This window comes from Bicyclus anynana, chromosome 1 (genome assembly GCF_947172395.1).
Source record: "Bicyclus anynana chromosome 1, ilBicAnyn1.1, whole genome shotgun sequence".
NCBI classification, from domain to species: Eukaryota; Metazoa; Arthropoda; class Insecta; order Lepidoptera; family Nymphalidae; genus Bicyclus; species Bicyclus anynana.
The window spans coordinates 12,145,269-12,160,499 of NC_069083.1; the positions used below are offsets into that span (position 1 = coordinate 12,145,269).

Consider the following 15,231-nt stretch of genomic DNA (forward strand, 5'->3'; position numbering starts at 1 on the left):
TGTTATGTAAATTTCATTTTTAAAATAGGTTTAGGTAGTTAATTTAGTTAAATATTATTGTTTTAGTTAGTGTAATTTATTGTACACATTTGTTAATGGAATAAATTGCAAAGTTTTCGCAAACAAAAATTATGATAGACCTACTTCTCGGACATTATGTAAATGACAATTAGTCTATGTAAGTACTTAGTAGGTACATATTTTATGAACTTAATTAATTAAATTTTTTTAACACTAAACTTTTATTTAATATAACTTTTGAAGTTGTAAAAAATGTTCTTAAAAACAGATTGTATAAAAATACTGCTCTACTAATTTAAACTTCAGTCTAGTTTAGAGACAATTTCTGTTCTGTTGGGATATATCGCTAAAACGAAATCACACGATGTGTAGGTAATCTTACTGTTAAAAAAAAACATACATACAGCCGAACTTAGAACCTCCTCCTTTTTGGAAGTCGGTTAAAATTGGTACAGTGTATTGTGGCTAAGACAATATTATGGTCACCCACCTTCAATTGTGCATCAACGAACGCCGTTAAAGAATTCACCGAAAAAGAAAGAATAAATATTATTACAGAACCATGTAATTAAGTAACTATAGATCCTCTATTAAAATATTCAAATGAACTTATCATACTTTTTATACTTCCGGAATTCCTGGTTGGAGATTGTAACAGAGAAGAAGATTTTTGATGATCCAAAATTGTGTTTACTTACTAGAATATAATAAATAAAATAAAACATTTATTAATAGATATATTATTCTATGAATGAAAGAATGAATGAAATATACTTTATTGTTCACCAAAAAGAATAATAACAAGCAAGAAATTAACTTAAAAACTAATGTACAATCGGCGGCCTTATCGCTAATGAGCGATCTCTTCCAGACAATCAATATTCCAGACAACCAATATTCCAGACAATCAATATTCCAGCCAACGAATATTCCAGACAAGCAATTCTAGTTGGTAAATATAAAATAAAAAAGTAACTTATGTATTTTTAGTAATCTGAAGCACTAACGTAACTTTTGATATGAAAATAAGGAATTCACAAATAACACTCTACCTCTAATGATCCTGAATAGCCCTACAAATTGCTTACATGATTGCCGGTAATCGCGCGTTTACCACTAACGGCATTCCTATTAAACTATTGTATACAACACGTAATAGCGTACGATATTAATGATTTGGTTGTACAAAAACTAAAATAGTATTAGAGCCGGGTTCACCACCTTTATGAGTGACAGACATAATTTGTATTGATGATATCAGATATACAGGGTGCTCGGGAGTATTTCCCATAACTTCAAGGTGTTGACAAGTCCTTGATGAGTTATAGGAGCCGATCTGTATAACTAATATTTCTTAACTAAAAAATAAAAAATTTTTATGTGTTCATACAAAATAATTCAAATGATTCCGACTATCCATGTAACACACGCCTTTATATATATATATATATATATCCCTGCATTTTAAAATACGTAAAACTTGGCAACACCATAATTATAAGGATACGTATATGGGACACATTCTAAGATCTATTTACACTAGAAATATTATTTCCCCAGAAAATATTAATTTTAGAACACATGGACATTTTAAATTAACTTAAAACTCTCCGAAAAGCATGCAGATTACGATTTTGCATGTTGCCAGGAGGTTTATTTGTCCATTCTTTTGTTGTACCCTAGCCCCTATGTTTTCGAGTATACGGACTGAACAAATAATTTCATCACATCAGCCGATGGACGTCCACTGCAGGACGCAGGTCTTTTATTGAGCCTTCCAAACATCACGATCCTGAGCCGCCTGCATCCAGGAAAATTGATTTGTATCAGTTTTATGGCTTATTTTATAAGGAATATCCAATTTTTTTCATCATGACACTATCACACTAATAGCCAATTTATAAAAAAAAACACAAGATAGAAAACAAGTATTATTAAAAATTGTATCACTCTAAAACTACTAGATGTTATTATACTAGACATCTTAAAAATTAGTTTCTGTCGCATTTCAATTAATTGCACATGGTTAGACCATTTTATGTCGAATTTATATTGAATTTTTAAAAGTGAGTAGGTACTTTAATTAAACTAATTTTGAATTAGAATTGGAACTTGTGTTTAACTTATACTTCACCCACGAAACTATCGCCTCGCTTTAAACTATTCGGTTCTAGCGTCAATTTCCAGCACAAAAACAAAGCCATTAACTTCAGATACTCGCATGCGATAGCTATGCGTCAAAGTAGTAAACGCTCGTATAAATCACAGCAAATATCGCAACAATTTGCCGTGCTGTTTTGTGGCTCCTCTTGAACACGATTGACGATACATTTGTTTTGTATGTCTAATTATTGACGCATATAACTAACTAGCCACCCCTCGCCGATTCACCCTGTGAGAATACGGGAATAAAATAAAAAAATAAATAAATAAAAAAATATTTATTAATCACACAGTAACAAATTTCTAATACAATAAAAGAGTAGATCCCTGGCTCCCAAACTAGCTGTAACTGTATCTTGGGAGCCAGTGGATTCCCATTAGTGTTACTTTTTGATAATCTGTTACTTAATTAAGATAATCTGTAGTAGGCAAAACAAGAAAGGTGTATTCGTAAAAAAAGATCAAACACAAATAAATAAATGTTTGTGTGTTTTGTGTGTGTTTGTGTGTGTGTGTGTTTGTGTGTGTGTGTGTGTGTGTGTGTGTGTGTGTGTGTGTGTGTGTGTGTGTGTGTGTGTTTGTGTGGGTGCGTGTGTGTGTGTGTGTGTGTGTGTGTGTGTGTGTGTGTGTGTGTGTGTGGGTGTGTATGCGAGTGTGTGTGTATGCGTTGTGTATGAACGCGCTTGCTAAGAAAAGTATCCTCATGTGTTCGAGTTTAAAGAATATGTTGAACGATTAGATTTTCGACATAGTTGTAATCGCAATCAATTAACCAGTTAAATATGTACGTCTTAAAAGCATGATTACCTAATTTTCTGATACTGAGTTTATTTTTTTGTAATAAGTTATAAATACGTGGAGCAATATATAGGTAATGTTTACGAGCAAGACAGCTTGCAACTAATGGTCTAGGGCATGTATTTCTTCTAGAAGAAGTTATAGGGATTAAAGGAACCAATTCACGATGATACAAACGTAGGCTTTGAGAGACAAATGTCTTTCTAACACTCAGAACTTTAGCTTGTTTATATAGATCAGAAGTTGGATGGCGAAACGGCAAGGATAAACATACTTTAAGAACGGCACGTTGGGATCTCTCGATTTGTAACATATATGTTTTCGACATAGCACCCCAAACAAGAATACAGTAATTCAGTAAATAATGACATAGTGCTTTATAAGTTAATAGAATGGTGTTTTTGTCTGCAACATCTCTTAAGCTTGTAAATACATAAATTAATCGACGAACACGTTTAGATAGCACACCTGCATGGACATCCCATTTCAAATTGCTATCTATATTGACACCAAGATATTTAATATTTTCTACTCTGCACAATAGCTTGCAACAACAAGAATTGCCCAGCGTATTATTTGATGATCTGTTGCATGGGTATCCATGGATAGTTATATTAAAGTTAGTACTGGGAGACGTGACTTGCGTTTTACTGAAACAAATGAATTTCGTTTTATCAACATTTAATGTTAACAAGCTATCTTCAAGCCATTTAGTTAATATCGAGAGATTCACCTCTGCAGTTCGCTTAATTTCATCCCAGGACTTACCACTAACCAGTAGCACGGTATCATCAGCAAACATGAATATTTCTGACCCTGGAAATTTCATGTCACTGAGTTCATTCACATATATCAAAAATAAAATCGGACCAAGTGTGCTACCCTGTGGAACACCATATTTACAACAACTAGTAGAACTGGAAAATTCATCAACCCTTACATATTGCTGCCGATCAGTCAGGTAGTCTTGAAACCAGTCAAAATATAGCGTATGACACTCACAAATTATGCCTTTCTGGTGGTAAAAGAATTCAAAATCGAAAATTACCCCCTACATTACAAACTGTACCTCTTTATAATATCTTCTTAGACATGCTTTAACATTGCGTTGCTCAAAATATAGAAAGTATTTTTTTGTTAGTCTTATTCATTCCTTAACCTTTAGTCATATTAGCGCGACGTGACGTGATAGCCAAATGAATATGACCTCTGCCTTCGATTCAGAGGGCATAGATTCGAATCCAGTCCGGGGCAGGCATGCACTCCCAACTTTTCAGTTATGTACATTTTGAGATATTAGATATCACGTATTTGGTAAAGGAAAAACATCGTGAGGATACCTGCGTACCTAAGAATTTTTATTATTCTTAACGTGTGTGAACGCATTTGGCTAGCATGATGGACTAACGCCTAACCCCTGTCATTCTGAGAGGAAACTCGTGCTCAACAGTGAGCCGGATTGTTAATTATGACGTTAGATTTTGTCTAAAGTGTTACTAGTTATTCAGTAGTAAATGCGTGTGTACATAAGCTATTAGATATGCAGTGTTAATGACGTAGTCCTATTATTGCTTTATTATTTTATTTATTTACAAGAATACAGTAATTTACAAAAATTAAATAATACAACCTTAAATATATTACATTATTTAAAACTGTACTAATATACCTACACACATTTTTAGGCTGGTACGCCTTTTAAAAATATTTAAGCGATGTATACAAACTAAATAATTATTTAATAAGAATAACTATTTATTCTACCACAAGCACAGAATTCACATTTATTCAAATGATTATATAATTATATATGAATGAAATGAAATGATTATATTTACAAATGATTATATATTAATTCAATAATTATATTATAATTTTCAGGAACCATGGCTCTATCTTTTAAATTGAGCAATTATTTGAATTTCACCTTAACCTTACCTTTTTAAATACCTTCTGCAAATTGAGTAGAGCAATTGAACTTTATAAGATCAAATAGTGGACGCCCGCGTCTTCGTCCACGTGTAATTTAGTTTTTCCAATCCAATCCAGACTATAATATATCTCTACTTCAAATTTCAGATGATTCGGTTCAGTAGCCGCGGCGTCAAAGAGTAACAAACATTCATTCAATCAAAATCATCAGGTTCGGTTCCGGTTCAATCTCCGGAATCCATGGTTTTTGTGTATAAAAAGTAACTTACCTATGTGTTAAATCAGAGTAAAATCTATTTCCATTCCAAATTTCAAGCAAATCGCTTCAGTAGTAGCGGCGTTTAAGAGTAACAAACATCCAAACAAACACAAATTTTCGCGTATATAATTTTAGTAGGATTTTACAGTTCTGCGGGTAATCTTTATGGATTACGTATAAAAATATGTTTTTGTAACATCAGCTCCAATCTCCAGTGATATCCATAACGAGCCTCGGATTTCATTGTTCCCGTTATTTTCACTGCTGTTAAAATATTATTCAAAAGCTCACTCAGGTATTACTGAATTTATACGAGTATATTGTACCTAGTAGAAGGCTCAAATTCAAAAGATGTAGCCAGCTATGCTTGGAGCGGATTGCAGAAAGCCGCTGGATGCTAACGGCTAGAGACCGTTGTGCTTGTCAGTCCATAAAAGAGGCCTATGTCCAACAGTGGACGTCCATCGGCTGATAATGATGATATGTATCTAGGTATCGACCAACAATTAAAAACAATACCCATACAAAAATATAAATTTTCTGAAGTAATTATTTCGTAATTAATAATATTGTGTAAAAGGAATCGTACCTACTATTATGAAGGCAATATCTTCAATATGTGTTGGTAGCGTTCCTATTTATCATCATTAAAGGATGGATGATTAGGAATGTATACCCGACTAGAACTGTCCAATTCTTCACATCCACTTACTTGAAATCGGTTTATTGAGGTCCGTTAAAATTTCAGTTTTAATAACTATTTAAGGGGTGTGGATTTTCATCTTACTCCTTACAAGTTAGCCAGCTTCCTTCTTAGACTGCATTATCACTTACCATCAGGTGAGATTGTAGTCAAGGGTTAACTTGTAAAGTTTGAAAAAAAAACTCTCACTTTTTATCATCGCGTTTATATTAAGGGAAAGCTGTCTTATCTTCACTAGAAACGACTGAAAAGTTCTTCCTCATTTCTTTTTTTTTTCTCTCATTTATTTATTACTTCTTTTTTTTGAATTTTTAACAATATAAGTATAAAATACAAAACATTATTAAAAATTTATAAAAAAAAAATTCACCCTCCCGCTGCGGGGCATTTGAGTGCCCAAGCAACCGGTGGTCAGGGCTCCGGAGTGAGGAACCTCCTCACAATACGCGCCGTCTCAAGAGTCACTGCCTTTTGTATCCGACTCTTGATCCAACAGTTAAGCGATAGCTTCTTAAGGTGTTGGTCGAAGCTTTTCGCTATAAGACCATTGACTGAAACAACTATCGGAACAATAATAGTTGACTCAACATTCCACATGGCGGTAATCTCGTGAGCAAGGTCCAAGTATTTTGATACTTTTTCCTTTTCGGCTTTAACCAGATTATCGTCATGTGGAACAGTAATATCAACAATTATTGCACGACGCACTGACCGATCGACTAGCACTATATCAGGTCTATTGGCTACAATATACCTGTCAGTGATAATCGTTCGGTCCCAGTAGAGCAATGCACTGCTATTTTCAAGAACTGACGCTGGGTCGTACCTATAGTAAGGCATCTCAAAATCGATAAGGCCATATTGAAGAGCAAGTTGTTGGTGGATTATCTTGGCTACTTGATTATGTCTGTGCAAGTATTCGCCGTTAGCAAGGTGAGAACACCCGGACACAATATGCCTGAGGGACTCCCCAGGACGATGACACGCTCGACAGATGTTTAGAGTGCCATCTTTCATAATGTGTTTCCGGTAGTTTCTCGTCTTTATAACTTCGTCCATAATTGCACATACAAAACCCTCGGTTTCCCCAAAGAGGTCACCGAATTGCAACCAAGATACAGATGTTATTTGATCTACTTCCGGCTCAGTAAGGGCCTTGTAGAATCGTCCATGCAACTCCTTGCGCTTCCATATTGCCACACGATCTGAGTTACTAATTACTATAGGTTTGCGCCAGTTCTCTTTGCCTAGGGATAGCGGGGTAAGTCCCTTATCCACTGCAACGACATCCTGATACATACTCACATTCATCTTGAGAAAATGATCTTTGAGGTTGCACACCTCACGATTATGGAGGTTCTTGGCGTTTAAGAAGCCACGTCCTCCACACTTGCGTGGGATGTACAATCTCATTACAGATGAACGGGGGTGATGCATCCGGTATGACGTCAGCAGTTTGCGGACTTTACAGTCCAGGGAATCCAGTTCAGTTTGAGTCCACTTTAGAATGCCAAAAGTGTATATGAGTAAGGGCATGACCCAGCTATTGAAGGCACGCACCTTGTTACCGCCTGATAAAAGACTTTTTAGGACTTTTTTCAGGCGGCCAAAGAAGCGTTCCTTCACTACCTGTTTCATATTCCCTGTCTCAATACCAAGTGCTTCTGTCATTCCAAGGTATTTATAGGTCTCGCCTTCAAGGAGTGATCTGAGAATGACAGTTTCTGAAATAACTATATTCTCGGAGCTCAGTATCCTTCCTCGCTCTACATTGATGACCGCACACTTGTCTACACCAAATTCCATCCTTATGTCATTGCTAAAGGTTTAAGTAATCTTCAGCAATGACACTAGGTCTGTGCGCTTTGATGCATACAGCTTGAGGTCATCCATGTAAAGCAAATGAGATATGAGCTCACCACTCCTGCGAAGGCGAAAGCCTAGCCCTGAATCCCGCAGTAAAGTACTGAGAGGATTAAGGGCTAGACAAAACCATAGAGGGCTCAAACTATCGCCCTGGAAAATACCTCGCCTAATCCCTATCAGTTCGTTCGATTCAGAACACTCAGAAGCGCCTGGGTGACGAAGAACTGTCATCCACTGTCTCATACATGACTCAAGAAAAGAGCATAGTGTTGTATCGACCTTGTACAACCGCATGACCTCCATAAGCCATGAATGAGGCACTGAATCATAGGCCTTCTTGTAGTCTATCCAAGCAGCCGCCTTATCCTCATTTCTTATTATTAAGTGTCTATTGAACATTATCTAGTTTTTCATTTGATGCTTTGATTGTTTTTGTGACAAAAGCGACTTTATTCACTTTTTATCCGATAAAATTTGGAATAGTTCGATTGTTTCCATTGTAGCTATAGAATTGTTCCATTTGAAAATCAATTTATCTTTCCGTGATTCTCTCTATCGCTCTGTTATTGTATATGGAATCGGTAGAAAAAGCTTTGGTTTTTAAAATCTTGCAGTAAATTTTAACAGAGAATAAAACATCACGTTCCATTTAACGCGACTCCATTTCTCTATTGTGACTCTGTGAACGACAAAAGTCATAGAGTGAGCTATTCTTATAAAACAAAACCGCCCATTTACGAATAACTTAGCTTCTGAAAAGATAATAATCTATTTTTAGCTAAAGGACGATTTAAAGCTGTCACAGTTTATCGCTGAAAGAGATTCAATAACCAGGGCCCTCTTTTTATAAAAGATACAAATTAGTCAATCAGTGATCGGTCGCAGGCAGGGATTTGATTTAAGTATATTGTGACACAAAAATTCTAAATACAAAACTCATTCAAGTTATAATAAGTATAATTTATACTTTTAAAACACTTTTTTAAAACGTCAGATTTGTTTGTTTGTACTGACCATCGATTCGAAAAACTATGATTTGCTGAGAGAACCTGCAACAAACACAACAGTTGTTAAATCATAGTTTCACCACTCAATAATAATGAAATGAAACGAAATTTATTGTTAAAATAAGTCCTTTTACAATGCCCTGTTTAATGAATTAATTTCCTATAATAAAAATAATTTTAACAATCATGAAAGATCTGGATTAATAGAAATTAAAACTAACATGCAGAATAATTGCGTCTGTGTGTGTCTCTCTCTCTCTCTCTCTCTCTGTGTGTGTGTGTGTGTGTGTGTGTGTCTGTGTGTGTGTTTGCAGGTGTGTGTTTTAGTGTGATTCTAATTAGCTTTGTACCAGATAATCTACTTTAACTCAACATACGTATATGTGGTTATTAAAGTTTTGGTTTAATATTTTTTGATTTTTAGATGATTAAATCTCTATATTTGTAATTTTAATAATTTACAATGATTGTTATATTTATTACAATTTATTTTACTTTTTGTCTAAAAACGGAAGTTGATACAATAGTCTCCAAGCATCTTTGTAATTAAGGAATTCTATCCATTTCGTAGAAACCTCGAATTATATTTTTTTAACATAATATTACTTAAATGTATGCATTGATAGGTGATAAGTCTAAAACTTTAGGAAATCTTGTTATTTTTGAAGGCGATATGCTCATATTAGTGATATTAATGTCCATTTCTAAAACGAGGTCATATAAACATATAACGAGCTTTTCTCATAAAACAAAACTGCCCCATCAACGAACAATTTTACTACTGTCTAAATAGCTTGATTATATAATATAGCTAGTTAAATAGCTATAAAATCAACGTTGTACAAACAAACATATAAACGATAACAGGACGATCTAAATCTGTCACGATTTATTGCCGGGAGAGATTCAATAACCGCGGCCCGTTTTTTATTGAAGATACAAATTAGTCAATCAACAATCGAGCGCCGGCAGAATTGGCAGCACTCACTTTATTAACGCTTTTTACTCTATTTGCCGCAGGTCTGCTGTCACAATATAACTTTATTCGCATAGATATAACATAGTGCCTCGCTCGCAATTTCTTTTTTATATATATATATAATATTATTATTCGTTTTTTATATAAACAATATAATCTTGTTAAGCCGTTGAGCCATGACAGCCCAGTGGATATGAACTCTGCCGGATATCGGAGCCTATGGGTTCAAATACGGTCCAGGGCATGCACCTCCAACTTTTCAGTTGTGTGCATTTTAAGTAGTTAAATATCTAGTGTCTCAAACGGTGAAGGAAAAACATCGTGAGGAAACCTTGAGGAATACATAACAAAGAATTTTCTTAATTCACTGCGTGTAAAGTCTGCTAATCCGCATTGGGCTAGGCAGCGTGGTGGAATATTGGCCTAACCCCACTAATTCTGGGAGGAGACTCGAGCTCAGCAGTGAGCCGAATATGGGTTGATAATGATGAATGATGATGAAATCTTGTTAACCGTAACATCTAGGATAGTTTCTTATTAGGATCTGATGCCGTTTTCATCATAGACAGACATATCATTAGAAATTCAAAAGGTTAAGCATTTTTAACGTTAGCTTTTAGCGTTGTGGTAGCGTTAGTCTGTGTAATATTATATCAATTAATGCTAGCCGCTCACCATCCAGTAAACCCACATACCTGCAGCGCTAGCGGCTTGACAGCCTATAAAACTGATAGTATGTAGTTTGCGATCGGCATGACGTCATGTAATTCGCAACCAATACACGATCAGTTTTATAGGCTATCAAGCCGTTAGCCATTATGATATTGGGTCGTCAGTGGACTGCAAAGAATGAAACAGTATCGATTATATTATACGAGTATAGCCCTCGAATAAAAATTTTCAAAATATCTTATATTTACAGAATTAGACCTGTTACAGTTTTATTTATACTTATAGTTATAGATTTGGGCAATTCTGCCACATTAGTCGGTCATTATGACAGCCATGTTTTTTTTTATTCTCTACAAGTTAGCCCTTGACTACAATCTCACCTGACGGTAAGTAATGATGCAATCTAAGATGGATGCGGGCTAACTTGTAAGGAGTAGGATGAAATCCACACTCCTGATGGTTTCTACACGACATCGTACCGGAACGCTAAATCGTTTGGCGGTACTTCTTTGTCGGTAGGGTGGTAACTAGCCACGGCCGAAGCCTCCCGCCTGCCAAAAACACCCATTTGCAATAAGTGTGAAAAACAGCTACTTACGAGTACATAAGAAAGTAATAAGAATAAGAACTTTTGTTTTTCTAAGTCGACTGCTAAATTAATAAGCTTTCGTGTATTTTGGCTATTGAAACCGTCGTTAAGCAGTCAGTCCATCACGGGTCAAAGAAATTCGGCCAATTACGCCACTCCAATATTGCATGGAATAATAAAATTACAATTGGCTAAAACATTACACTTAATGGAAAGTTACAGTTGCGTTTAACCTTTGGAAAAAATAATTACAAAACATTAATATTGGTCAGATAAAAACTCTCAATGTATTTTTCACCGTAACATATTCGGGAGATGTTGGCTCGACAATGTTATACAAAAACTTTTACGGTTTTTTAACAAAAATTCGCAAATCTAGGGATAACTTAATATAACCATGAATCAATAAAGGAATTTTTGTAGCTAGCATCACAGGGCTTGCTTTCTTTTCAAACATGATATCATGATTTTAGCTTTTTTATTATCAAAACTTTGGCGGGTTTCAGACTCTCTTTACATTCTAACTCTCTGCTGTATCACAAGGCTATCGATAGAGTACGAAACGCAAAGCTGAATGCAACCAATTATGTTTTACTTAGCCCGATATAAACATTCGACTAACTCTCTGCTGCATATCTAATTAAAAGGCTATCGATAGAGCACGAAACACAAAGCTGAATGCTACCAAAGATTTTGTTACTTAGCCCAATATAAACATTCGACTAACTCTCTACTGCAATCATTACAAGGCTATCGATAGAGCTCGAAACGCGAAGCGCAATACCACCAATGATGTTTCACTTAGCCCAATATAAACATTAAGAGTGTCCAATATGTAATATGGTGGTTACAAATGGTTCTGGATCTCAGATTCTGGAAAAGTTAGGAGCCTGATATTTGGGTAAATGATATTTCAAAGTGTTAGCTTCGTTATGACTATACAAAATACACAATTTGTAAAACTTTTCTCGATAGTTTATTTTTTTGAAAAATAAATGTTTTGCTCACATTTTGCTTTCAATCTCAGGAAAAGCAAACTTATTTTCTTAAATTTTTGTTTTGTATAGAAAATTAGGTATATATCTTGAACATGGCCATTTTGTTTTTCGTTATGTTGTTTAATTTTTTAATTAAAAAAGAAAAAAATACCTTTTTCATTGCCAACTAAAGAAGATACTGTTGACAAATTTTGAACGAAGATCTACAATTTATAAAAAAAAACGCTTAAACCACTTTGATCATACTTGTAATATACTAGTAAAAATACTCGTTCGCACTTTGATCATACTCATAATGTACTCGTACTTTATCTAACGCCCGTAATCCTCTTGTCTATAATCTGACTATAATTTGATGGCCTCCGTGGCGCAGTGGTATGCGCGGTGGATTTACAAGACGGAGGTACTGGGTTCGATCCCCGGCTGGGCAGATTGAGATTTTTTTTAATTTGTCCAGGTCTGGCTGGTGGGAGGCTTCGGCCGTGGCTAGTTACCACCCTACCGGCAAAGACGTACCGCCAAGCGACTTAGCGTTCCGGTACGATGCCGTGTAGAAACCGAAATTGGTGTGGATTTTCATCCTCCTCCTAACAAGTTAGCCCGCTTCCATCTTAGACTGCATCATCACTTACCATCAGGTGAGATTGTAGTCAAGGGCTAACTTGTAAAGAATAAAAAAAAAATCTGCGTCTAGATAATCATACATTTTACATAAGTATGTAGAGAGTACATACACTCTTTCACTGGCAACATATGGTACCGCGCAGTATTGATATACAGCCATCGCGTCTGGATAACGCGCGTGAAATTTTTCCCAACTGAACCCAGCCAAACAGTGGTGAATTACAGTTTTTCAGCAGTAGACGCTTAAAACTAAATAGCAGAACACCTGCACACAATTAACGCTAAGTTTCTGTTGTTTCAGCTAATAACTGACATAAACGTGCAGCTGGCTTTGTTCCGCGACCTCCTGATCCACATCGGGCAGCCGCACGACTGTCCCGAGCTACGCGAGCGCGTGCGTAGGCTACGCCGCACGTGCGTTGAGGCCACCAAGCAGACCAGCCAGCTAGTTCTGCCTGCCTCCAAAAAGTAAGTGCCTCCTACTTTGATGCGTATGAAATTAAATATCACATTGGATAGAAGCAGGCGTTACTTTGCGGAAGTTCATCATGATTATATAATGATTTATTTATTTTGTCGGACCTGGGTGACGTTGTCGCATGGGTTCGTCGACTTTTCGCGGATGATAGCAAAATAAATAAATCATTATATAAATATCACGTGTCTCAAACGGCGAAGGAAAACATCGTAAGGAAACTTTATATCTAATAACCAGAAATTTTTCTTAATAATTTCTCTGCGTGTGTGAAGTCTGCCAATCCACATTGGACCAGCGTGGTGGACTATTGGCCTAACACCTCTCGAGGTCGAGGTCGAGCTCAGCAGTGAGCCGAATACGGGTTGATAACGACAGAGAACGACGAAATTTCATAGTGAAAGATATTTCAGAAAACTTATTTCTCACCAGATTCATCTGATCTCATCCAGTTACCCTATTCACTAATTTGGTCTATATTTACAACCTATTAAAATAAACATCAAATCAAATAACCAGCGCATGTTTCCATAGATCCTTTTGTTAAAAAAAATCACAATGTCAACTGGGCAATATCATCTTCCTACTTTATGATATCCACTACGGTCAGTAGGCCGGATGACATTCTTAAAAGCTTTTATTTAACTTGCAATGTATGTATGTTATGGTTTTAAAGGAAAAAAAAAACTTAAAAAAAAAAACTTTTATTTAAACGCTATAAAACGTTTTTTCTTTTCGCAATTTGCGAATAAACTAGTACCAATTACAATAAATATTTAAATTTATCTGGTAGCTTTATTATATTTTCAATTTCATTAAGTACTGATTGGTAATTGAACCTCGCGACAAACTTTTGTTATCATATAAATTGTATATAATGAGGTTATAAATTGATAGTTACAATTTAAAAAAAATACATATTTTCTTCTTTTTAGAACGTTTAAATGACAGCTTTTTTAAAAAAAATTTACTTTTAATTTTAACACTACAAACTGGCCAACTCCGGAGTGCTACTGAGAATTTCTTAAAAGAAAATAAGATATATTTCGTAGCCTAATCCAGGATTCAAACTCAAAACCACATAACCTAACCATTGGACAAACGAGACAAAATTAGAATAACATACATTGATATATGTAAATTAATGCGTTGTAAATATTTCTACCAGTTAATTAACTGTTCCAACTAGTTAAAGAGAAATTTCACTAAAAAGAAAATTTTGCTCCTATAAATCTCCGCTTCAGTGGACCCTACGGTACCCAAACTGCCTCATGTAAATGGGTTAAAGTTTGTCAAACTCTTTACTTGTTAACAATTTAATTGAACTGGGGCAAGTGAACTTAACAAAGAAGTATTTAATTAAAGTAGACAACCTTAATATTGAGTAGGTAAGTAAGAAAACATTCCTTTATGATCGCGCCCTGTCTGATGTGTGCGTTTGTTTATTCTAAATAGTTTGAAAATAATTTAATGCTTAAGATCTATATTAGATCATCATCATCACCAACATCATATAACATAAGCCGATGAGTGTCCAGTAGGCTAATTCACTAACTTTGACGTTTGTTAGTTGACATTCAATGTAACGAATGTCATGCGATGCCTATTGTTGTTTGTGGATATCATTTATTAGGACATTTCACAGTTAATTTGATATTTATTTTAAAATGTTATTAATAAAGACCAAATTGGTGAATAGGCCAACTGGGCCTGTAGCAAAGTGGCACCTCGATTATCTTTCTACAAACGAATCACTTCGAAAATTAAAAACAAATATGAGAATGTCATTCATTATTGACGTCAACGTGATCAGGTTATCTCTCATTGCCATACATTTTATTAGCTTTCGAAGCATTAGCGTTTATAGAAAGAGATTCGACGTGCCACATGGCTACAGGTCCAGGATAGACATAGACGTAGGGACTTGAAAATTCAACGCCGCCTGAAGCTGCTGGTTAGCTTCAAATATTCTATATCATCAGCCCCCCTAGCCAAGTGACATGTCAATTTTCTTTCTACGATCGCTAACGCTTCGAAAACTAGAAAGATATATGAGAATGACATTTGCTGTCGACAGGTCACGCGATCAAGATCTGTCATTCACATATATTTTTCTCTAGAATCGACGTGCCACTTGGATAGGGA

At 35.4% G+C, this 15,231-nt stretch overlaps 1 protein-coding gene across 1 annotated transcript in view; it reads left to right on the top strand.

Annotated features, from left to right (window-relative positions):
* The window catches only part of LOC112055804 (uncharacterized), a gene marked incomplete in the record, with an annotated part of 126,256 nt that overhangs the window by 98,942 nt on the left and 12,083 nt on the right, over nt 1-15,231 (top strand). Inside the window, 1 exon segment of the mRNA XM_052881184.1 lies at nt 12,922-13,079. Coding sequence (XP_052737144.1) covers nt 12,922-13,079 — 158 coding nt within the window.